Source organism: Parambassis ranga, chromosome 24, assembly GCF_900634625.1.
Source record: "Parambassis ranga chromosome 24, fParRan2.1, whole genome shotgun sequence".
Lineage (NCBI taxonomy): Eukaryota > Metazoa > Chordata > Actinopteri > Ambassidae > Parambassis > Parambassis ranga.
In genome coordinates, this window is record NC_041043.1 from 3,343,414 (window position 1) to 3,370,280 (window position 26,867).

A 26,867-nucleotide genomic window follows, 5' to 3' on the forward strand; every position below is an offset into this window, starting at 1 on the left:
TCAGGGGGCTTTTTTTAACCTCTCAGGGGAGGCTTTATTTTCAGAATGTGGTCCTGTTCCCCTCTGAATGAAAAGCAGGGATTTTCTCTGATTTTGCATTTCCTGTGCCCTTTTCATTTACCTGCAGTATCTGCCTGAATGTTTCGTCTGCCGCTGCTCTGTGTGCAGAGAGATATTTGATGTTGGTATGAAATAAGGGCCCCCTCGAAGGAGAGATGGATCTGCCTGTGAGTCTTTTTTGCGTGTGGGAGTTGATGCCACCACTTAAAACATGGACTCAGGCTCAGGACATCTCAAAGGAGAGTGTGATGATGTGAGAGGAGCTCGGATTAGATAGAACTGTGCTGAAATACAAGGCTGCTGAAATAAGGATGATTCACTAATGTTATGCTATACTCAATTGTGTGAAAGCTTTCAGCAGACATGGGGCAAAAAATCGATTGGTGTCATCTGATAGTCTTGGCTCAATGCTTAAGATTTCAGTGCCTGAACTGTTTTTTTTTTCACTTCCCTCTCTTGAAGGTGTTCACTGCACGCATGGCTTCAACCGGACAGGCTTTCTGATATGTGCATACCTGGTGGAGAAGATGGACTGGAGGTAAGGGCTGACACGCTTCAAATACTCAGACTGCAGGCAGGGCAGCTGCACGAAATCACCTTGCTTGGTAACACAAACTACACAATGTGGAGTGCAGCATTACTTCATTTTCAGACTCCCAGCTCCTATATTTCTGTCTTCTCCTGGTACTTACATTCAGTGACATTAAACACGAAGAAGCTGCCAGGTTTGTAGTGACCGAGCTCATCACCATGACACATAAATATTTCAGAAGGATGCATCTTTAGTCAGAGGAGGAGCAGCAGTCTGAGGAGGCAGAACTCCTGGAAGCTGTAGACATGGAGGTTGGAAGAAACCCTCCCACCTCCTACTGCTTCCTGTGTAATGATTATCAGAGTGCATTTACAGCTGTCATCTAGCTTTGTGTGTTGCAAGATAACTCGGCGATCAAAATATCAACACTGTTGACCATTCTTTTATGTTTGATGCCGCACATGGAAGGACTTCAAAGTTTGATTGAATCAGTTACAGTTGTTTTCATAAGGTTATCTATTTTTAATGTTAATAGCACAGCAGCTACACTTCCTGGAGTCTGTTGGGAAAAAAATGACATAACCTATTGAAGACCCACATAGAGCTGTTGTGTTTGCATTTGTTGACTGCAGAGGAAGAGTAGATTTCAAGGAACTGCTGGCTGTGTAACCAGCTGAGGACGTAATTGAAAACTGTTGTTAACACCCCCTGCCGACAGAGGTCCGTGGAGAACACTAGTGAAAACATACATGTTGTGAAAGTGTAACGGAAAACAAATTTTATTCATGCTATGAGGAATATGAATGCTAACAACTCCACACTTTGACACTGCACTTCTTTTGGACCCTGGCAGTACACCCACCAAGTGTAAAGTAGATTGTTTTTAAAGAAGAGCATCACACACACACACACTCAAACATCAACACACCTTTCTTTATAGTTACATAAACCCTTACATCTATTTGTGACTTTTTTTGGAATCTCATTTTGACTTGGCACAGTAGGGAAAGCGCAGGTGGAAATAATGATGGCAATTCTATTAAGAGTCTCAGTAAGCCACGACAGTGACCCAGTATGCACAAATAAATGAGCTCCACTGAGTAGAATGCAGCCTTCCTCTAATACACCCATTAATTTCTGTTCAAAATATCTCCCTTGGAATGGTCCACATTTTGTCAGGGGTATTTTCTGATAATAAATAATAAATTTAAAGGTAGGATAGGAGATTTCATTCTGATGCATTTTGTTAAATTAGTGTAACTTCTCTTTACAATCCGATAGCAACCGATTAGTTTGGCAGTTTAGCATTAAAACAAATAATATTAATCATCTGTGGAAGCTATAAAATGTTAAAAACATCAGCCAATCCTCCGAGGCGCCCCTGCGCGGAGTATTGGCTGGTTGTCACTCTCTTCCTGCTCTGCGCGCACCAGAGAGGTACGTGCATGATGGCCGAAGTCACAGACCGCAGCTCGTCTTCCGGTAATGCGCGTCCATGTAATTGGGAGGTGTGGCTTCGGGGTGAGTTCCGAGAGAAAGGGGCTTGTGTTTACTTTCCAAATCTGGCTGACTCACTTTTTTCAAAATCACCTACACTACCTTTAAGTACTTTATTTTAAACCACCAGCACATCTGCATTTGAGTCATCTGCAGATCCATTTTATCTGTACTTGATTTAAGTGCAGGTTGAGTCAGAAACCAGAGATTGAACAACCTGCTTTAGTGTGTTTGGACACAGACAAGAGTAATATTGCAAACATTATGTGATAGTTCATGTGTTATTGTCGTCTCATTATTTTCCTCAGAGCCCAAGGAATGTCTGACAGGCTCTCTGCAACCATAAAATGTTCACTTTACTGTGAAGTTATTATTTAATTATTATTATTAATTATTGTCATATTAAGAAGGTTCAAAACCTTCAAATGTTTGCTAGTAGAAATGACTTAAACCCTTATTTAGGGCCCGAGCACTGAGTGGTGCGAAGGCCTTATTGTAATTGTAAGGTTTTTTATTAATTAGAATAGTATTTTATACCCATATACCGTCACTCTAGGTTTGATTATGCTGACTCTATTTTTTTAGGTTTAAGTTTTAGTTTGGAACTCTACCAAAAGAAAAGACTCGAGCTATATTAAAGATGCCCTGTCTGTGTTTTCTGTTTTCTTATCAGTGTTGAAGCAGCTGTGGCTGCTTTTGCCCAGGCCCGGGCCCCAGGGATCTACAAGGGAGACTACCTCAAAGAGCTTTTCCGTCGCTATGGTGACGAGGAAGACACACCTTCTGCCCCCCCTCTGCCTGAGTGGTGCTTCGACGACGACGGTGGGGAAGTGGACGATGACGGCAACGCGGTCGGCCAGGAGTCAGGCCCCAGCTCCTCTGGGTCAGCGCCCGGGAAACGAAAGAAAGAGAAGCTAAAACTGGTAAGAGTTCCAAGGAGCTTGTGGGAAATGGAGTGGAAAATGCGTTGATCCCTCTCCACATTACACGGAGCTCATGCAGCGTGATGATGGGTCTGTGGGGAAGTGTCCTTCATAAGGCCTGACTCACATGTTCAGTTGTATATAATCCATTAGATCTGATGCACATATTTAGGGAAAATTACACTTTCCATTTCCTCAACTGCAGGCAAAGGTGTAATTTAGATTAAAGCTGCCTTTCTGTCTTAATGTGAGGCTGTCATCAGTGCAGTGAAATTATGAGCACTGAAGCATCTCTAGTTACTAGTAATTAGATTTTCCTCTCTTTACATTGAGCTGATAATTAGAAATAATTTGACTATTCAAAAAACATAAACTCCAACACTGTCAACAACATAACAAGCTGTGAGCAAAGAAGAAAGTCAAAAGCAGTGTTTGGATTGGAGAAAATCTAAAACTCGGTGTAAAGTATTTGTTCACATTATAACAACTGAACATGTGTTCATCACTCTTATTGCACACACAGCACTCTGAAAACCTGAATCCCAGCAAATCTAATAGCAGAGAATATGATACAGCAGACAGAGACGGAAGGTCCAGAGGAGAGAGTGGAAGAAGCAGCAGCAGCTCTTGCAGACAGCATCACTTGACTATCATTAAGGAATAGTGTCTCGTGCCTCACAGTCAGACTGGTCGGCGGCCGCTTGGCTCTTAAAAAAGGAAATACTTATTTGCTAGAATACAACACTTAAGTTTTGATGGGAAAAGTAGATGCACCGAATTGATTTTGGCAAGGACATAGATTGCCTTCTTAAAAGGTAAAAAGGTAAAAGGCGACTCTATTATTTCATGATATAGTTTGGAGATCTTTGGCTACATTTTGTAAAGTTTTACCACTTCAGACTGATGTGACCTCAAAAAAAAAGAGAAAGCTTTCTCTGAACTATATTGTTTAAAGGACCAGTTGGTAGGATTTAGCAGCACCTAGTGGTGAGATTGCAGATTGGAACCACAGATGGTAAATAAGGATGGAGGAACCGTTTGTGATGTCACCTGTAGGTTTTCAGAGAATCTTTTCCAAATCTTATCATACTGTGTCCAGGTAATTTTCACCTAGTGAGGTGGGTGGGTGGTTAGGATGCAAAAAAACCAACCCAGTCCCATAATCACATAATGTTAAATGTTATCATACTTTTGATTTAATAGTTAATGCACAGTGACAGTTTGTATTTTTGTAACAGGAGACACTGATGCCAAACATTTAACTTGTGTTTGAGCCTGCCGTTTTACAATATAACTTGATGATTAATGTCCAGTATGTACACGAAACAATAGATTACATTGTTTCATGTACTGTAATAGGATATGAAACTGTGTTGGACTGAGAAATCTACCATAGAAATGATGATTATACACCACAGAAAACAGAATTCTGAATACAGTGTTCATCATAATGTCAGTGTCAAAAATGATGTGTAACTCCTTAGAACCACAAACGTATTTGATTTGTGCTCAAGTGACAATGCTGTGCAACAATAGCTCACACTGAGCTCACCAAAATAGTGTCTATTTAAATGAGGTTAAGCGGTAGGGTGTGTAGGCAAGAATCTGGTTGTATACATGTAATACATTGCATTTCTTTATTTTCGAAATCTAGTTTTATACTTTAAATAATTGTGAGTGATCTATCCTGTCACTGCAGCTATTCATACTGAAATACATGCGCTCTACTAATGGTAATGTGGGTGACATATTATCACAGCACATCTGCCTAATATCATATTGTACCAGTTAGCATGTCTCATCTAGGCAGAACGGGAGTAAAAAGGTCACGTCAGAAGAGAAATAAGTGAGATTAGGACACACTGTAAATGAGTTTCACACATGTCACCAATGGCAACTGCCCAGGATGCAGAGCAGTGATGGAGGCAGTAAAGTCAAGGTTCCTGGGGGTTGATACAGTGGAACAGGCATTGTAAGATCAATTCTAACATGAGAAAGGCTTAAAAATGAAGATGTTAACAGTAAAGGGGGATTTTAAATATTTCTTCCTGTTGTCTCTGCACACAGGGATTCATAAAGCAAAACAGCAGCTGTTTGGAATGCTTTTTTTGTGTGTGTAGGAGGCTATGAATGTTCCTCCAAATTCAAACCAAGTTGAACCTTCTTTTTTCTTCCTCCCAGGGTGCAGTGTTTCTTGAAGGCATCACGGTGAAAGGCGTCACGCAGGTCACCACACAACCCAAGCTAGGCGGGATCCAAAGAATGTGTCAGGAGATGGCTGAGTGGGACAAGTAAGAACCTCCAATTTGCCCTTAACGCGCCCCTCTGGGAAACGGTGCGTGTCTGTGTCCAGTATGTAGGTGTACTGTGCTGTGAGTGACTCATTTGTCTTAAATCACCTTTCTTTTTTCAAGTGTTGCACTTTCAGACAGGCAGCAGATTCAGGAATAGTTTTTTTATTATTCTTAAGAAATATACTGTTGTGGCTTTTTTAATAAAAATGCAGAGAGTCAGCTCGACTTTAGAGTCTGGTGACAGCAGAGGGAACAGTCCACACTGCCATTTCCACTACCTGCTGTTAAAATTATATTTTGTCATACGTCTGTGCGCACAAACCTGCCATTATAATGAGACATATTTCTGGAGGTCTACAGAGTGTCTCAAGCCAAAATAAACTATTGTGTTTGCGACAGGTTTGTGGTACTTATTCCTGCCTATACCTGTCCAAAACATATTGTGTGAATTATGAATTTATCCTTTCACTTCTACACAGTTGTTTCTATAGGTTTTTTGTCTCCCTTTTCTTTAGCTATTGTCACATCTTGAACAAACTGCAAGAAAAATGCATGCTCAATTTATTTGGTTTTACGGTACCCAAAATTAGGAACCAGTAGAAAGCATCATGGAAGCTATTGATTATGTTATGGCATTAATCAGTGCTGAATAAACAATGTTTGAATTGCAGACATAGTTGCACAACGGAACACCTGAATAACAGAGCCTTTAATGGATGCCAGTTGTGCTCTGTCCTATTGCAAAAAAACAGTCAAAGTGTTAGCAGGTCTTGTTGTTCAGTGTAGTGGGACTATACATGGGAGTATAAATGTTTTTGGTCTTCACTGTTTTTTTTTTTCTTTCTTTATTCTTTTTTTTTTTTTACATATGTCCCTTGTTGCTGCAGGTCTGGTTTCCCTGGTGCTCAGCCTGTGTCAATGGACAGACAAAACCTTCGTTTCCTGGAGCAGAATCCATACAAAGTGAGCTGGAAAGCTGACGGCACACGGTGAGTCTGTTGTTCTCTAGTTCCCTTTACCGCAAATGACTTCTCGTCCATGTGGCGATACCAGTTTCACAGTTTGTGTCTGACTGCACTGATCAGCTTCTCCTTCCATTCCATTCATTAGCTTCCTCTTAGTATACAACCAGTGTGTTGTCTGTGGAAGCTGTACATCAGAGGTGTTAATTTGCCTGCCCAGAATGTTGGTGAGGACTGAAAGGTTTGCTAACATGACTTTGGTTTCTCATTAAGCTTTAATTACATTATCCTTATTAACCTGAGAGCTCATTGTATAGCAGCAGAGATGTGCACTGCAGAATCAAGTCACACGGACTCTCTGTTTTAGATTAATAAATGCAGCAGCACACTTTTGAGGTAGATTTGTTGTTTTGCTGAGTTTTGTCTTGTTGCCATAAGCTTGTGCTGAGGGGGAGAGACGTTTTAGTATTCTGTTAGTCCACTGTGAAGCACCGTCTCTCTCGCTGGAAATGTGCTGGTGAATATTTAATGACTGCACTCAATTTCAGAGTTTTACATATCATTGCTTTAATTTCCTGTAGGAGTGAGACTGGCAGGGAACAGATCTGGCCTGTGACCAGGCTGCTGCTAATGTGTGTAATCAAACCCTGTAAATTACAGATGCTTGTAAAACGTTGTCACAAGTTTTGCTCTAAAATCTGAGTTTGACACAGAGTGCTTCCTCTGCTCCTGTATTCCATCATGCTTTCCCTCCAGATGCTGGAGTTTAGAATAGAATTAGAATTCAGATACCTGATTTCTCCAGTCACAGGGAAAAAAAAGAGGTTCACAGTATGCTAGGAATGAGTCATCACTCAAGCTCAGATATACACTATATTAAGAATATACACCCTTCTTTTCAAATGTAATGATAAGATCATGGAATAAAAAAAATCAGAGCCCTCATCATCAAATAAAGCTTAAACTCTCTTAACTAATCCGTCATTATTCTACATGAAATTTACTCTTTAAATAACAGTTTTAAAATCCCAAAATTAACGTTGTTTAGCTCACAGCCTGACACCTGAGCAAGCTTGCTCACTTGGATTTATTGCCTCATTAAACATTTTCTTATGGCCTTTGTTTTTTTTTTTGTTGTTGTAAAGTTTATGGTCTCAGTCATTTGTTTCAAATCTTGTTGTATGAGTATAATGACAATAAAGCAGGGTACACATTAACATGTGCCTACCTTGTGGTAAGGAGTGCATATTCTTTAAGATTGCAGCCAAACCTACAAACCTCAAAACTGTAATACACCAACTGACCAACAGGTGACGTTATGACGGCTATACTTGTGGCTACACGTGTTTATTTTAAGTCTATGACTCACTCCCAGTTTGAGAATAAAATATGGCAGCAACATTGTATTCACACTGCAGGTACGTGTCATGGTGCAGATGATCTCATTAATTTTTGGGGCACTTTGCAGCATGAAGCTGCAGTATTTAGATGCATTTGGGAAGATAGAGTGCTTTTAATTTAGGCTATTGGTCTTGGTTTGCTGTCTCTGTAAAGTTTCCCTTCGGGCTTAGTTTAGACAACTGCAGTGTTGCCCATAAATTTTTACATCTTCTCATGAAATGATGACAATATGATTGAGTCTTGATAGAAGTGTATGTCTTCTAAAGACTTTATTGATCAATATCTTCCAAACATCACAGTAAAAAAATTTAAATAAATAAAAAGTCAGAATTCAGAATCAGAATTATTCCAACTTTATAGACAACAGTGTAGCCTTTTAGAATAATTGATATTAGTGTTACCAGACAATATTTAGCTTGATTCTATTTTTTTTTTTTTTTTTTTTTTTTATTTAAGTACATTTCAGTTTGTGCCCATTATGTGTGGGTGTGACTTGCATCAGAAATCTTGATTTGCATACTTCCTCAAAGATCTGAAAGATCTGACACCAGTCAGTGCTGAAACCTCTGCTGCCAATCATTGGTTCTGCACCCAACAACAGAAGAATACTGCAGACAATGTTGTGCTGCTTGTGCATGAATGTATTGTTCTTCTAGAAGTTTGTTGGTTCAGTAGGAAGTTCTCTTGTGTGTGTGTGTGTAAATTTACATGGCTTCGAGTTTGTTGATTCTGTTTGTTGTGTTGCTTCGTTCTATTTTGAGCTGACAACGGTGTTTTCTGACTCCTTGTTTTTCTTGGAATTTGACATAGTGTATGCTGTATATGTCTAATTTATGCGATAGAATTTCTTCCAAGGATGGAAGGCAGTATTGTGGATATTCATACAGATAACGGTAAATTCTCATTGTAGTCTGCCACACAACTAAGAAGGTTGTGCTCTCATAAACAGAAAGGCTTCTATTGTAAAATGACATTTATCTTAAAGTGTGTGTGACATTGAATTTACACAAAAGACGTGATTACAAGAAGCAGTTTGGTGAGAAATAATTTTTTTTGATTAAACTTAATCTTTCTAAGTCAGTCAGTAGTTAAATCTGGTGCATAACTTTGATTCGACAACAAAGTGTATTTTTTAATACCACAGAAGTATTGATTAGTGCTAATTAATTCTGCCATTAATCATCATTTATCAGACTCTCTAATACTCAGATCTCTCCAGTGATGAAACAAAAAGAATTCTGAAGTATGTGGAGGTGTGTAAGATCGAGCTTATGAGCGCTTTGAACTGATTGCAGTCTGATCTTAATTTGTCATTCCCCACATGTATTGCACAGACTGTGCAGAGAATTTCTTATTAAATGTCCTACTTTCCATCCCTGAGCATTTTTAAGACCTGAAATGGATTTTTAATGGGAAATTTGTCTCTTCAAGGTGGTCGGCAAAGATTTTTCTCTTTGCATATTGCCGGAGGTCCTCACTAAACTACTACACATTTTCAATCCCTGCAGCTTCCCTTTTGTTACTCTGTTCAGGATAAGATAAGTTTCCTCTTCTTATGAAACTCATTTTTACTTTTAAAAATAAGTAATTTCCTTTTTAATTCCATACAAATGTATCATTTCTACAGGAAAGGGTTTAATGGAGAACCTGCTAATGCTCTAGGAGAGTTCATAGGTCCAAATGGACAATTCTGGCTGTCTATTCCTCTGGCTATGTATCAGCAGTTCAGTCAGTTAAACTGCCTTGCTCAGTGGCATCATAATTACTGAAGAAACCCCACCTATCTTAGATAATCTGCAGCTGTGTGTGATGCAGAGAGCAGTCATACCATTAAAAAAAGTCCTGTCACTGTCTGCTATCTGCCAAGAAGGTAGCCTGTAATGGGCTTTGAAAAGGACAGCAAAATCAGTGGAATTGCCAAGAGGGCTGAGTTAGGCTGAGTTGAGTTTTTAATCATCCTGTTGTAGAGCCTTCTGTCAGGGCTAGATTGGTTTGCGCCCCAGAGAGGAGGAGGAGGAGGAGGAGGAGGAAAAGAGCCAGAGAGTTACAACTTAGGGATTTTAGACAAACAATGCTGCTCAACTTGGACTTTATTAAGGAGAATTTGGACCTTTGAAAGTCTTTGGCTCTGTTAATTTATTCTTCTGAGTCCTGTTTGATCCCCAACTACCTCTTCAGTGACTCATTTAAAGGAATGAGGAATCAACAATCTTGGGCTTTCGCTTTTGAGTAAAAGCAAGTTAGCAACAGTTTTTCAGTATATTGGATGGTTGTTTTGGTGTTTCCATTCTTTTTTTATGGTTATTGTACCACTATGGACTGTTTGTCTGCCAGACTGCACCCCAAACGCACAGAGAAGTTATTTAACATGGATCTCATACAGTACACTGCAGCACTATCCTTTAGTAAGCCTGTTCTTCAGTGCTTTGTGGAGTGTAGCGTGACATACTGGTGAACAGAGTGCAGTGTTGGTCATTGAAGAGAACTGCCAAATCATTTGTGAACACTTGAATACCATAATATGTTAATTTCACTATAGGAGAGGCTTCATGTTTTCTGTAAAGTATACTGACAACCCAATACTGACGGTATTGTTCTCCCCTGTATTAAAAGATTTGATCCTCATTTGATATAATCTGTAAAATTGTCTGGGTTTCTTAGGTTTTCCATTGTAAAACTTGGTCCTAAGGGGAAGCTAACCACAGCTGCATTTACAAAACCAATGGCTTGTCTAAATTGCCCCTTGTGGCAGTTTAAGGAAAAACTCTCTATTTTCACAAGAATCAATTTAAGACGCTGTACTCAAAAAACACGATTTTGAGCTCTTAGCCCAGGATCCTATTTTTAAACTTTATTGTTTCTGGTGTGAACGCAGTATTTGGGTGTAAGGTACCCCAAGCTGTGAATCAGGGAATGAACATGTCACAGTTCAGTATTAATGGATGCCACTTCCTGTATGGTTTTAACATGTGCCTTCGGCAGTGCATGTTGTTTTCTAGTCACTACCATGATTCATTTTCAAACTGTATGATTTCCCTAAAGTGTTAAATGCAAGCAATACATTAAACAATCACCACGGTGATGACCAACCTGCGTAGGGTTACAATATAAGGGTTAGTGATTGAGACGAGAGCAAACTAACTTAAGGTGTACAAGCACCCCTTAAAGCATTATTATGAGACAATACCACACAGCGACAGTCGCAGCACTGCGTTTGGGCTTACTCCCATAACCTCACTTACATTTTGTCTGCTTGTGGGTTTTCTAGAAATGTTACAGCTGTTCCATATCAATAAGAAGAGTATACTGTGTGAAGTACATCCCTTTGTTTGAATTCTGCTTTGCCTCTTAAGTCTGTTGTCTAAAATAAGAAGTGATCTTTGCCTCTGGGTAAAAAAAAAGAGAGCAATCCTGCCCCTTGACGCGTCACTAATGATGTGCAAAGCTGTTGGATCTGATCTAAATCTTCTGTTGGAACTCAGCTGCTGTCAGTCATGCCGCGGGATTGGACTGGCAGAGCAGACACAATGGCCGTCTGTGCCTCATTAAGGCTGGGGAGCTCGGGGGGACATAGCTCCCCAGGCCCCCCCAGGGGTAAGAATAAAATCTGAGGCTCCCAGCACCCATCAGAGGACCAGAAAGAGCAAAGGAGAAGACAGCAGGGGACACACACTTATGTGCATAAAGGAACACATTATGTTGAATATTTTCCGATTGGTCATAGGAACAGATTACAGTGTCTGCTGCTATCATAACTTCAGATTTGAGGGGGAGAGATGAATAAGGTGAAGCTGCAATGAGGAGGAGGACCACTGGGAGTTGCACAGAACTAATGGTCTCTCTCTGCTTTCTTCTGAACATACTTGACAGCGTTAGCTATGGCTAACTGGCCAATTAAACAGCAGGGGAACCACTTGTGCGCAGTGCAGACCTGTTGTGTCCTCACTGGTTGACAGATCTTCTCTGTAGTGACACTCAGCCTGTTTGATCTTCTTAGCCATTGGTCTGTTTCTGAGATAAAAGATGTTATCCCCTTTGCACAAGAAGGGCTTCCTGTCTGTGGGAATCATCATTTGCCTACACTGAGCTATCCAGACATTTACAGTGCCCTTTTCCCATATCCAGCTCCAATCTCCCTGTGTCTGCTCCTACCAGAAAATGTTAGAGCAGATATATCTGGCTTACTCACCATTCTTTTCCTCTCCTCCCACAGTTCTTGTTTTTTTTTTCTTTTGTGGTTTCCACAAGACCTTTTGACTGATTAAGCCTCACGGGTAGGGTTTTTTTTCTCTTTTGGGAAGGTGGAACTTTGCTCTGACCTCTGTACTGGTCTCCATTGGCCTCTCACATCATTTTGGAATACTGTGGTGTCAAGTTGAATTGAAAAATACTCAAGCCATGTAAATAATAGAATAAAAAATCCTCGCTTTGGTGCTTGTTGCATGTCTATTTGTCTAAATAGACATCTACCTTGCAAAACAACCAAAAGTTAGAAAAATTTGTTTCTAGGATGTCTATGGAACTTAGAAATCCTAGCAACTGAGTCCTATTTTCAGAGAATTTGCATTCAGAAAAATGAAAATGAAAAAAATGCCCAAGGCAGGATTTTTCCAATAACATACACCTGCACACTCATTACACTGCCCTGTTATGATTCATCTGAATACTGGAAAGACCTGGCTCTTAATGAATGTGTTCTCATAACATGCTGTTCTTGTGTCTCTATAGCCTCCATTCTTCTTTTAGATGGAGAACTGTGTAGACACCAAAGCAGAACCGTAAATCTGCTTTGAACTCAACTCACTTAAGTGATCAGATCGTTATTGTGTTCTATACCTAGTGCAGAAGTGATTAAATAGTCAGAAAAATACCAGGTTCTCTAGTTCTAATTATATACTTTAGATTAAGTACATTAACAAGGCAGTATGTAAATTGGTAATGCAACCAAAAGTAAGAGAACTGTATAGAACCATCCTGATGTCAGCGCAGACTTTTGTCAGCTGGTGTTAAATTCTACACACACTTATTCTTGGCATCTTGTCAAGTTTCCCTTTTTGAACCAGCTGGCATTGATGGTATATTTATTAAATGTAATCCCCTTGTTATAATGGTGGAGAGTCACAGCAGGTATGAGAAATGCATGGCTTTGTCTTCGGGGAAGTCATTAATTTCAAATCTGTCTCTGTCATGCAGAAAGGTGTATTTTCTTTGTGTGTGTGTGTGTGTCAGCCCCCATCAAAGGTTCTGTGGTATAAATTCCATAATACGTGAAAGTAACAAGATAATTAGCCTCCATTTTTAGCCGCATTGATTGGGATACTTAACCTTTTGAAATGCAGCGGAGCGCATTTGCTCTTTACGACTTCAGTTCATCCTGCTTAATTCAGCACTTGGTATTTTGTGTTAAAAAGCAGCAGGCAACCTGCAAGGTGCGCTTGAGTTCAAAAGAGGTGTGTAATGGAGCTTACAGAGTGTTAAATACATACATTGACAGTGTCATTTTTTTTAATACAGACAAGTCAGGTACACCCTGATTGAGTGAATAATACTATTCACTCTCAATACAAAACTACATTTATGTATATACAAAATGTAAAGGTCTTTCCACCTCGAGTGCTTCCTTCTGCTGTTACAGTTGGAAGCTGTTCTGGAGGAAACGCAAAGAAAACAATAGAGGCTCTGTTCTTGGGTGTGGCCCATCTTTTCAGCTTGGGAACCAACAGAAGGGAGGATCAAGGATTTTACTCGGTTTAATGTCTCTCACTTGAAATCGCCTACGATGTTTGCCAACTCTGTGAACCCGACTACATTTTTCTGAACACTTTGATTTCACTCGTGCCGTGCTGGATATTCTTCAGGATGATGCTGTCACAAAGCCAGTGTTTTTTCTTGAGCTTTAATTTATGCACATTTGTTTTATTTAGATGGTCTTTTGTAAAGACTTTTTTTAAATGTGATATTCAACAAGTTTAATTTAGACAGAAACATCGCATTACATGCAATATAACAGGCTTATCTTTCTAAAATGAGCAGCTTATGCAAAAGGATGAACACTTGAAAATTTAATGTAATGAATTTTGTTTACATAATAGCAGATCAGCTTTTACGCTGTAAGATTTTGTAACCGATTACTTTTTTTTATAGCCTTCAGAGAAGATGATGTCTCAGAGTAGATAACCTGAGTTCACACCTGAAGTGTGCGCTCAGGTTATTTAAAGATTTTTTTCCCGTCCTCTGCAGTACTCAGTGAAGGAGAGGTGAATAAAAGGGGTCCCGATGCTTCATGCACTGTGACCCTGGCAAACCTGTGAGTCACATTAAGACCAGATGCTCCTATCATGACCCATGCTGGTACACAGGCCTGTTTTGACAGCTATTTTAACAGTCTAACAGTCACTGCTCCTAGGTTGTTGTGTCTTCCCATTTAGCTTTCTGGAGAATGAAAAAGTAATTTTCCAACAGCATCTTACCTTTTCTGAATATTTCTGTTGGTATTACTGACTTTGAATCAAATAAATAAATAGAGGGTATGTTGGTCGAAATACTGATGTAATAGAGACTAATCCAATAATTACAACTAAATATCACCAAAGAATGGCAATTAGTTCAAATTATATAAAAAATATAATGCACAATAATGCAAAAATATTTGTGAACTGCTGCTTTGGAGACATTTGGAGGCTACCTGCTACACTATATTTGAGTGCATTGTTTTATTGTTGGATTCCAGGAAAAGTTGAATTTGTGGGGAGAGTCTGTAAAATTATTTTTTTATCTCACCTGCAAAGGCTGGTCATAGATTAGTTGCACTAGGACCACTGCAGATATATGTTATTTGAAGATAAAGTAATCTCCTACAAGCAAAGAAACAGTTGCTCCATCGGTGTAAGGCAACAAGAGACTTTTTGTAATTGAGTTTACAACTCAGCTAAACACTTTATTCACATTGTGTGTTTGTAAAATGTTTGTCTTGTTGTCAAGAGAAAGTGGCTGGTAAAAGTTACTGATGTGTCTATAAAAGGAAATGTGGTCGCTTTGGTAATGTGTTGTAATTAGCAGGTGTCTTTTTGGCGATCTTTCTTCTTTCCTCAGACGGGATAAGAGCTCATCATCTCTTGTTTTTATTTCAGTTGGAACACAATTCATTTGCACTTTAGAAGCAAATGCAGACTCTTTGTTTTGTTTTGTTGTTTTGCAGCTTGCTGAGTGTAGCCCAAATATCAAGTGCTGTTTCTCTGTGCTCACAGCAATACAGATTTTAAGTGTCATTACCATATGAAGTCCTCCAAATAAACTAATTAAAGAAAACTATCGGCATCATTGTTTGTCTGGAGGAATGAAACTGCACCTAAGCAATGCTTACTCTATTAATAAAGTGTCACAAGCGTCGTAATAGATAATGATAAACCTAAAGAAAACAAATATAATGTGACTGAAAATAAAAAATTCTAAAGTAGCCTTGAAAGTTCTTGCATACTGTAGAAAAGAAGAAAAAGCAAGTGGACCTCTTTGGTCAATAAAATGAAGTTTGGGGTAATAGTTAAGATTTTACTTTGTGAAGGCATTTTCTTTTAAGTGTCTACTATGATCGATAGAGCCTACATTAAAATGAATGTATGTTTTTTTGTGTGTCTAAAGTGTGCTAGCCTCTGCTAGAAAAATGTGTCTTATGTCTTTCTTCTTCTTCTTCAGGTACATGATGCTGATTAATGGAAAAAATGAAGTTTACATGATCGACAGAGACAACACTATCTTCCACATAGCAAACCTAGAGTTTCCTTTCCGGAAGGATCCACGTGTCCACTTATCAAGTACTCTACTGGATGGGGTGAGTAGTACTTCCTGTTGAATTGGTGTCATGTTCTTGTTTTGCATTCCCTCCATCTCCAGCTTTGCAACATCCCCATCCTGCCTCTGACTTCTAAACTTTACGTGAAAGAGGAACATATTTAAATCAGATGGCAGAAAAGAAGACATTCACGCATGTCCTGGAGAAATAGCTAATGAAATGTTGCACAGCTTCCTGTCAGTGCTGCACATTGTGTTTTATTGTAATGCTCCGCCGTGTGCTCCTCGACGAGCAGCAGGGGATCTGTGACTTATCCTCATGCTGTAACGTCGGGCTCAGACTTTTATTGGCATGTTTGTGCGAGTTAGGTCACACAGGTTCCAGCTCCCCTCTTAGCAGCAGGTGCACATACATGAGTCATTATCACAGTCTCTTCCCTGAAAACAGAGCTAAGCACACATTTGTATAGCCAGGGGTTTGATTATTAATGGCAGGGTTTCAGTTTGGTATTCCAGTACAGAAGATAACAGATAAACTGCCCGTCATTCTTTTTGTTTCGCTCCTGGACTTGTTTTGTAAGAGTTTATGCTAAATACGTGCTTCCTCTTGGCTTAACAGTTTCTGATTGATGTGGTGAATTGAGTTTAGTCACTCAGGCAGGACATCTAATTGCAGTGTATTAGTGTTCCTTTGAAGGAGTTGTGCGGATGTGTATCTAGATTGCTACAAGGTTTGTTTTGACTCTCGTTTATTTATCTGTTGATGCTTCTGGCTGCTGTGTTTGGCTGTTTACAGTGAGCCCAGCTGTGTCGCCGGATATGTTTCATCTTTAGCCCAGAGCCACCGGTCTTTGTGTTTACATGCCGTTTGTGTTGTACATTTTTTAATGAGCTTTACATCAACTTCAGCTCTAATTTCAGATCAATGCACAGTGTAGATTGAATTCCTGTAGTGTATTCATCTACTGCTGTCTGTCTTTTCAATGGTTCAGTGCACCAAGAGCACAATGATGGCAGCCTCCTGGAATTACATCCTATCGTCTGTCCAACTTCACCTTCACTGAGACTGTGCACCTGCCTCCTATTCACTCCCTTTCTCCTGACTTTGGTGATTTAGTTTTGGTTTTCTGTCCTCTGAGGCTTGAAGTAATATTACATCAGCCAGCATGGGGCGCACATTTGTTTTCATTCATTTATTCATTTCATTGAGATTGTTCACATAACACACTGCCAGGAGTCATTAAGATGCAGGCTGTCAAGTTTTCCCATCCTTGAACACACAACTGTCTAGATGACAGGTCCAGAAGCACACATTACCCATTATGTTGAAGGCCGGAATGTAAAATCATATATTTTGATGTTGTGGTCTCATTGTACTCAATGATACCAGTGGGATTGTTTTGACATTTGGGGAAAATCCCTATCTGCCTTCTTACCTAGATTTACCTGTGAAGAAAAATACTCCTGTCTGAACAGTGCCATCAGGGAGCCAGGCCCTTAGCTTAGATTAGCAATACCTGAGGTGTCACCATGAAGTTTTCAAGTGGCCAGACGAGACTCCGGCAAGTGCATAGTCCCCACTAATTAAAGTCCCAAAGGAGAAAGAAATAACATGGTAGCTCTAAAGATAATTTACAATTTAATAGTCAGATCTGTGTTTCCACTTTTTAAATAGATCTATTTCCATACCATTTATTGAAAAAAAGTTGTTTCAAAAGTAGAGTGGATTGTTTGCATTCTTAAAGTGAAGCTTTACAATATTTGTGGCTCCAGCGTGAGATTGTATTATTTTTTGTGTCTAAGTGAACTTCAGCAGCTTCATTTGTGTGACACATCTTTAAAAAGTATTATATTTCTGGTAAAATTGTTAGCTCTGGGGCCTCTTGCTAATGTTACACTATTAGAAATCAGTTCATCTTTACTGCTACAAAGCAGTTGCTGACACAACAAGGTGGGCTGTGCTGCCACTGGCAAATATTGATTTTAAGATGCAGCAATCAGCATGTCAGTACACAAAACATAGCATTGGACCAAAGCTGCTCTTCTGAACTGAACTCTTCTGCTCAAGGTAATCTCAATAACAGCCAAAATGAAAATCGTCAGAAGAACACTGCATGACCGAAACAACCAAAAATAGCTCATAATATCACCATCTTTATTGCTTTTGATCGACTTTCCTGTTACCACAGTTTCTGTGCGAGTCCTTGAGTGATTTTTTTTTTTTTTTTTTTTTTTTTTTTTGCTACTTGCTACCCCTTTACCTGTCAGCTGCAGCAGAAGAGCACGGATAGCTCTTTAATTATTTAATAAGGGAATAAAAATAGTTCTCCCAATGTAGCTCTTCTCTCTTAAATTTACACCAGGTAAAGCATCAATCCAACATAGTACTTGCAGTACTTCAGCTGTAGTGATGCCTGCATGTTCATCACTTCCTGTCACTTCCTCATCTCTGGGTTGTTTAACATTTCTTTTAAAACTAATCATCTGTCTGTTGCACCACACAGCTGTACCTGCCCCCAACTTGAGGGCCTTACATAATTCATGTAGAGTGCTATTTCTGCTTCATGTCCCTCTTCATAAAGACACACACAAACACATGCACATCCCTATACACATCCCTACTTCCCCAATTCCTTGCTATCCTTCACATTGCCTCAGGCATCTCCCACTCTGAACATACGTCCTCAGGAGAATGCTCAGACACTAGTGTCCCATCCTGCACCACTTCTTTTCAAAGAGATCCACTTTTATGATTCTGTGATGTGAAAGCTGCACATAATCTGTTCTCAATATTTTGTTCCGCTTCAACCATATACATCAGAGTGTAAGATCTTTACCTACTGAACCGACTCTCTGTTTTTATCCCTGCAGGAGATGATCATCGACAAGGTTAACGGTCAGCCTGTCCCTCGCTATTTGATATACGACATCATCAAATTCAACGTGAGTATCCTAAACATTTCAGAACATATGTCTTTTGACCCGCCACAGGGGAAAATGGGCCAGGTTGAGATGTGAGAGTGAATAAACAAGAGGCACCTTGGAGGCATCTCATTAACGCTATGGTCTGCATGCAGCTGCTGCTCTTGGTTTTCTGCACAGGGTTTAGGTGTTTTTGGTGTGCAGGAGGTGGTGCAATACATAATGAGAGCAAGGTGCTGAGCTGTGCGTCACAGACAGAAGCACTGAAGTGGAATTGCTCATCCCTCTAACCTGAAAAATCATATTTCCAGGTGGGACTTCCATCAGCTCTGGAATGTATCAGCAGAGCAGCATTCATCCTGGCTCTGCTGTATTGACATGACAGAGCCTTGTCACCTGACATGCTGCAGGGAGGAGCATGGCTCTGTTTGACCTCGTACCCTGTCACGCACCAGGCTTCACTAAAGCCCGACCTTAACCACGACACTGGGGCAGAGCAGTGTTTGACCCACACATAAATATTTATACATTTGTATGCTTTGCCCACTGAGATACCTTTTGCTCACCAGCAATGACTAATTTCTTCTATTTCTTATAATAGCTTTATTAAATATTCATCCAGACCTTCGGTGTATTAAACCTGATGATTAGTCAATTACTTGCATTAGTGTTTTGTAGCAGTGAGTACATCTGTGCCTTTACATATCTTTAAAGGCTGGTCTTTTCTGTTACATCATTATAACATGGCCATTTTCCTCGTGAACAGCCGGAGGACAGCATTACAGGGCTGTTAATTGCTAACACTCTTCCGAACTGTAAATTAATTAATTCCTTCAACCAATCTGCGCATAGCTAATGGGAAGCAGCACAGGCACAGAGACAAATGAGCCCACAATTTGCCCTCAAAGCCTTTGCTGTCTCCCTTAAAAAGAACTTGATGAATACCATGGGATGAAATAGGAAGGAGGGGAACGGAGAACTGAGGGTTACTCCAGCCATTATGTTTGTCTGTCGCCTCCTTTTTTCCCATCGATCAGAGAATCACACAAGCAGGCAGCTCAATAAAGGCTCCGGTGGTGAGGGGGAATGTCATTGTAAGGCAGAGCAGAGGTTAGCTGCTCCACATGACTCCCACTGAGCCACCAGCAAAGCACTGTGATATTGATCGTTGCTGGCCATTATTAGCCTCCTCCATTATCTGTGCTGGGCTGTGCTGAGTAAATTTTCTCTTATTGCTCTTACTGCATTTAAAAAAAAAAACGAAAAAAAAGATGTTTTTTTGCCTTTCCTGTAAGTTGTTGCCGCTTGTCAGTCACTGTCAGCTCTCCCACTGTGGGGGAACTGACAAGACAACAACACATAGTTGTCCCCAATGTTCCAATGTCTGTCGAAAGATGTTATTTTAAAATTGTGGAGGTTTCCATGTGGCATCAGCCGCTTATGTGCTGACACTTGATTGACCTCTTTCATCTTTCCAAAATAAACTTTCTTTAAATGCTTAATACGACAAGATAATTGGCCTGACTTGATTAAAAACGGGTAGGCTTTAACATCCTCCACAAAAAGTTTTCTGTTGACGGATACATAGCTTTACTGGCACAAGTTCCAGTTACTTCTGCTGTAAAAGCTTGTCTGCAGGTACAGTCTGAGTGGAGCTATACAGGGCTTTCCACTTCATCATTTCTTTCAGACCAGTACCAGACACACTTGCTGCAGCTGCTCTGCAGTTATATCCCACCAGCAGCTCTGCATTTAAAATTTGTACCCCAGCAGTTTGAAATAATTGAATTTCTATATTTACTGTTTTTGTTGTTACACGTATGACTGTGTAGTTACCAGAAGGTTAGAATAGCTAACGTGCGTCGACTAGATTTGTAAAGGATCAACTGTTTCCGTCTGCTTCATATATAAGATAAAGACATCAGTCTTTCTTTATTGTTTCCCTCTTTCTACATAATGACTTAGAAAAGAAGGGAAAAAGAGGTACGATTTGATGGACAAGTCTTAGTGTCGGGTTATTATTATTATTATTATTACAGACGAACGCTGCCCTTACAGGTGTTCTTAGGTGGTATAATTTGCTCATAAATCAGCTTCCAGCCCCGCTGGGTTGTGCATGTGATTATGACACCAGTCCTTATCATTCTCCATTTTGGATGGAGTTGGACATGTTGTTGAACATGGGGACATTTATTAAGGTAATAAGACAGTTGTTATGGGAATAATTGTACTGAAGTATTCATGTGGTGCTAATAACTAAAATTACCACTGGTTGTGCTCTGCTGTTTTCTATTGATTAATAATGTGATCTTGTGGTACCAATATATAAAGGAACACAAAAATAAGTCACAAGTGATTGATTTGTGTTCTAAAATGTCTTTTTTGTTGTTTTAATTATTTTCTGACTGTTTAAAACCTGCACAGTGATCTGTCGGATGCTGTACATGTGATATGCTTCTTCCTGAGCCCAACTCAGTATTAAAGTGACTCATAAAGGAGCAGGAGCAGTATGCTTCAGGGGGCTCCTATTGTATATCTAGATATATTTACGTCATAAATTCTGACCTATCACCTGCCAGTCTACATTTTTAGAAACACACAGTCAGTTCCAGGGTCCTCATACAAGGCATGAGTGGATGATGGTGAAGTAAAGGAGCTCGAGGCTCTTTTGTGTTCAAGGTCTGATTCAGAGTTTTTCTTGTTTATTGGGATGTGGATCTAAAAAACCTTTTTAGGTCCTCTTATTAAATAGATGGTATCTTTCACCCTACTTTTATTTGTGTTCCACATTACTGCTGTATACTGTCACCTGGACTAAAACCCACAGGGATTTCATTTAAAAAAAACAGCAAAGCAATAAAGCGTTGCCAAGAAATACCGTTTTTATATAATATCTCTGCTATTAAAAGGATAAAAGAGAGAAACAAATGTGTTTACAAAGAGTTTTAGGCAAAAACAGTCTAAAAGCATTTATGTTTTTGTTAGGAATGTCTCCAGGGAAGAAGCACGTTAAGCCCGTGCTGACTGATCCCAACGCTGATTTTGTCACCGGTGCATAATGGCATTTATCCCAAATTATCCGAGACAGTTGCAATGCTTTCAAAAGTATTCCCAGAACTGTCACTGTTTTTGCTGTGTTTTCCTTTCCTCAGTCTCTCCCACCTAATGCTCAAGCAGGCTGTATTTCACATTCTGCTGCTCTCTGGTGTTAAATATTTAATGAATGTGCATATATAGTTTCTCTATGCACTCATAATGGTTACGTAACTTTCGACTTCCAACCTTTCATGTCACTGAGTCGACTGTATTATTGATGTATACACCTGTGGAGTAATTCTGTGTTTTTTAACACTGTTTAGAGATTATTCAGAGTTTATGAACCTTATAACTGTAATTTAAAGAGCACCAGTGACCAGCAACTATGATTCTTAGGTTGATTTGCTGATTTGTATGACTCTAGTACAGCATAACTTGCTTGACTACAGACTGTAAATACAGATGGACCATCCTTCAGTGACATCAGTCAAAGGTTCAGTGAGTTCGCCCAAATCCTGGTTGATCCATATTTAAGCAGGACATGAATCAGAGCAAGCTGCTATCAGTGGAATAGCTGCAGCTATGAGTGATTGTACAATCAGTTTTCAAGGAGTCACTTAGTTGTAAAGTTGTGTAAAAACAGAAAAAACAGGATGTGTGTAGTATATAAAAGCTATAGGAGTAAAGTGTCATGAGGTGAACTTTGCAGTTGCTTGTCAAAAATTGTGAATTATAGTCAGTAGGTCAGAGACAATCAGTGATGGCAGTAAACGAATGCGGAGGGACCTCCATTTATGGAAGTTTGTCTTTATTATATTCACAGAGATGGAGCCCTAGAGACATATACCTCTCTGAACCACATTTTTCTGTTAGAGCTGTGTTTGGTTAACATGATTTTCCTCTGCTGTGTTTTCCTGATGAACAGTCGTGGCCAGCACATGCCTTGAATCATCCACACTTACATCTCGTTCTGTCCCGATGACACAGCTGACAGATGGTGCCAAATGTGTGGGACATGATACCAGCTGTTGCTCCAGGAGAATGTAGTGTAGCTACTGCAAACAAAAACAAGTCCCCCTAAATGAAAGTTTCTAATCTCATCATTTGAAGTAATAAAGTAATTTAAGCAGGACAGCTCTGAAACAGTCATGCAGACATTTGTTATCAAACATTTATGTTGTCGGCAAACACAGGGCAACATGGTCATCCCAGTGAAGTCATAACGACTATCTGACAATATTGCAGAACATCTGTATCGCGCAGTGTGGTTATTCAGTCTAATTATACCTATTTATTGGTTATCCACCTCATCCAATCTGAGCAGAATTCTCATGACACAACCATCTCCAATAATTCAAGAGAAAGCCCTTGAGAGGAGCATTGGCCTTTACTGGAGAGTCAGAGCAGAATACAAATAGCCCCAAAGTCACAGCTTGTAGCTCAGGGCACCTCGATGTAAATCAAACAATATTGATCTGTAAAACACAAGTGTGGAAGCACCACTGAAAGTGCTAGTGTTTTGCCATATAAATTTCATTGTTTCATTTCCTTTTTATTAAATTCATAAAATATTAGATTGACGATGTTGAGATATTTGAGAAATGTAGACAGAATGCTGTTTTTTTTTAATCAAACAAGAGCAGTTTACGGCAGAGCTGTCACCTAATTTCTTTTTCAAAATTGCATATATTATTATACTACATTCATCATTTTAGTAGATTTGATGTTATTCCTGGTAAGGGAGAGTAAACTTTCTACCTCATAAAGGAAATATCTGGATTTTGACAATGAAGAAATGAAGAACAGTTTCTACAGAGCCAAGTTTTGGTAAAAATACAGAAACGGCAGCTTGGAGTTTGAATTTCTTTTTTTTTACCTTAGATAACATGTGAAAAATACAAAATGTCAAATTGTTGTCATACATTAATTACTCGTCCGTCTGGCAGAGTTTCCGAACTCACTTGAGCAAATGTCTTTTTTTGTCCTGATAAAAGTGAAACCTGTGAGTCATTGTTTGCAATTGTGCAACAGATATAAGTGGAGTTAATGGACTGAGCTGTACCAGGATGGATTCATCATAACTCCTCTGGAGCAGCTAACACTTAGTCGTGTTTGTTAAATTTCTTGGCTGTTCTGATTTTTCTCTCAGGAGCTTTTTTGTTAACACCTTGGGTTTTTGCTCCCAGGTTTTGTTCTGGTGGTTTGCCAGGTGGGTTTGGTGACACCTTTACTCTGTCCTGTCTTTTTGGAAGGCAGAGAAGGCTCAGGTTAATACACTTATCTGTGGAGACCAACTGTGTGTAAGGCTAGTGATGGGTAGAGGCTGTCTTCATAGTGACAAAGACGATAGATGATTTTGATTGTGGTGGCGTTGTTGAAATTCCCAGTGGGAGCTGAGTGAATGTCAGGGTCTTGATTTCTAGGACTGTTCTGTATGCACCTGCATACTGGTTCTCTAGAGCTTAAATAACATCTGGATGAAATATTGGATGACTTGAAGAATAAGATAGAGCTACTCTAGTTATAGCTTAATTTATATTCAGTATGGATTTATCTGTTGAATACTTACTTGACATTATATACAGTTTAGCATCTGGTAGAAAATAACTATGTAAATAATGGTATTGTGTGCTGTTAAGAGGCAGAACATTATCCGTTCCAACACTTTAACGGTTCTACAAATCTAAGTGCTGACAGTAACATTTGGTTAAACAAATTAATCATTGAAAACTGTCAATTTAAAATCAGGTGTATTAAAATGTATCAATATTTACATATATTCAGTAAACAGCAAGGGCACAAAGGTATTCTACAGTAACAGGATAACTATTTGTGTTTGCACATATTCCGTAATCATCACAGTAACCTTGTTTGTATGTTGTGATAAGACGATAAAGTAATTATATTGTTATTGTGACAGTTTCAGATAATAGTACCATGAATAACTATGTGCCTCAAAGTAAATAGACACCATGTACGGTCTGTTTTCAGTCTTAAAGCTTCAGTCTATTAGATTTGCAGCTGATGATTGTTTTCATATTAATTGTCTGATTGATTGTCAATCAATCAAAAATATTCTGACATTTTATGGATAATGTGTAAACGCTCCTGTTGTCAGACTGACAGTTCCAGACTTTCTTCCTTTGACCTATTGTTGCTTTAGAGCATGTAATGGGGATTTTCACCATGTTTGTTGGCTTCCTCTTTCTAAAAACCTCAAAAACATGATCTTTCCAGTTTGGTGTGACCTGCCCAGACCTCGAGGCAGGAAACAAATGCTTAATGGGCTGGACAGACAAACAGAAAAATGGAGGCCAGAAAACACACGGGGGCTGGGTGTCCACTTACATTTATCCATATATTGTATCTTGATAAGAATAGATCTATATACTGTAGATAACCTATGTAATTTGCCAATTAATTAACTGGTACTGGTGTTTGGGCATAAATACTGGTGGAGTGTGTAAGCGGTTGAAAATGGATGGATGGATACTGGTGGTGTGGACAAAAAATATTATATATTACATATTCTAAGGTAATTGAAGTCTTCAGTCTTGAATTTTGTTATGCAAATCTTTGAAATCTGAAGCAGCTGTTCTGCTACAGAGCCCACCTGAAGACTAGAGGTGTTAATTCAAGTATATGTAAGCCACATATTGTACAGAACTGCAACATATTCACAAGTGTCTTTAATATTCTTTGTAAAATGGAACATGAGAATAATGAGAAGCACATTTCAATATAATGTAAACATAATTGAATTTCTAAATAATTAATTGCAATATAAAGGACTCTAGTACAACACCACATAAACATATTTAACTCAATTGACACATCTGATGGTATCAACAGAACTTCGAAGTTATGGCAGACGTGGAATTGAGTAGATTTCACAGAACTACCTAATAAGGTGGGCACTGATGCAGCTGCCAGTTCTTTTTCTGCCAGCTTGAGAAGAGTTTCAGCTCTTTTTCTAGTCACATTTTCATCAAACCTTTTCTGCTTCTGAAAAGGATTCAAAAGAAGCTTCCCCATTGCAATCGGTTTGTGATGGGGGAACTCTATTTTTCCACAAAAATGTATAATCTTGTGTTTCCGGAGACGTTTGGATAACTGATTTTTGTTTTGTGTTTCAGGGACAGCCGGTTGGCCAGTGTGATTTCAATATCCGGCTGTTATGCATAGAAAAGGAAATCATCTCTCCCCGGATGGAGAAGATGAAAAATGGACAGATTGACAAAACTAAGGAGCCGTTCAGTGTCCGGCATAAGCCCTTCTTTGACATCCACGCATCACGCAAGGTAATGTGATCAAAGGTCCTCTATTCCCTTCTTACAGCGGGTTCCTTTTTCCCATTTCCTTTCTTACTGATGTGACCCAGTCAAACCCATTCCTGGCATGTTAAAATGCAGTTTTTGTGTCTCTAGTGTCCCAGTTGATTTCAGGGACATTTCTTCATGTTATCAAGAGATGACAGGTGAGGGGAGAGAGAAAAGCTGAAACACATGCCTGCACCCTCTAGAAAGCAATCCTTGGAAGGGATTCAGACATGTGTGCCTCATACCTAGATGTAAACCCACTGGGGTGGATCAGGCTCAACTTCAACATACAGTCGTATGTGGTACCTGTCAGCATTACAATATACTTCAGAAATATTTTATTAATCCCAGGTGAAAATTTCAGGTGCTCCATGCATGCATGCTGAGATGTTAGTTAGATGTTATGTCTTTTCTGTGTGTGCTTGTAAGTATGGGGGAAGACATGAATTCTTTTTTTTTTTTTTTTTTTGCTCTTGGCATTGGTTTAATTTGTTTAGAAATATAAAGAATAAATTGCCTTTTTTATTAATAATGGTTCCAAGTTGCAAACAGCAATAGCCGGAGGCATTATGCTTTCTGGTTATGTCACCCATCTATTCTGTAAACACCTTGATTGAAGTTGCACACAGTTGCAGTGCCTCTCCTCTTCTTTAGCCTCATCCTTCTCTTCCTGGCCCTCTCACTCTCATATAGCTGGTGCGTGAAAACATTTTCTATAAAAACATGTTCTATACAGGAGGTAGAGCATATTACATTAGTGATACACACCTGCACAACCACTTGGATATTGTGGATAAGGAGCAGTGTGTCGTGTATTAACCTTCTTACATGCTGCCAGTAACTTTTGAGTTGCTTTTGTTTTGGATTTTTATTGGAAAATGTTCTGTATTTTGGATCATATTTTCTCTCTTTCCTTTGTAGTTGTCATTTAATGAATAAATGCCCACAGCTCAGGTTATAGCACTGTTCACAGCATAGCTTTTATCCTCTGAATAGCTTCTAAGTGTTCCTCAAAGGCCTGCACTTGTGCTCCCCTATCAGGTCTGTGGAAGGCCAGATCACAATTAATTCAATGTTTGGCTCGGACCGAGATCAGTCGCAAATCTTGGCACTTCATATTCACAGATCATCAA

The 26,867-nt window shown here is 39.3% G+C and overlaps 1 protein-coding gene across 1 annotated transcript in view; it reads left to right on the forward strand.

The window, feature by feature from the left end:
• The window catches only part of rngtt (RNA guanylyltransferase and 5'-phosphatase), a 69,800-nt gene that overhangs the window by 3,468 nt on the left and 39,465 nt on the right, over positions 1-26,867 (forward strand). Inside the window, exons 5-11 of the mRNA XM_028397543.1 lie at positions 523-598; positions 2,763-3,012; positions 5,194-5,303; positions 6,194-6,295; positions 15,362-15,497; positions 18,329-18,400; positions 25,552-25,716. Coding sequence (XP_028253344.1) covers positions 523-598; positions 2,763-3,012; positions 5,194-5,303; positions 6,194-6,295; positions 15,362-15,497; positions 18,329-18,400; positions 25,552-25,716 — 911 coding nt within the window. The remainder of the gene's footprint in view (positions 1-522; positions 599-2,762; positions 3,013-5,193; positions 5,304-6,193; positions 6,296-15,361; positions 15,498-18,328; positions 18,401-25,551; positions 25,717-26,867) is intronic.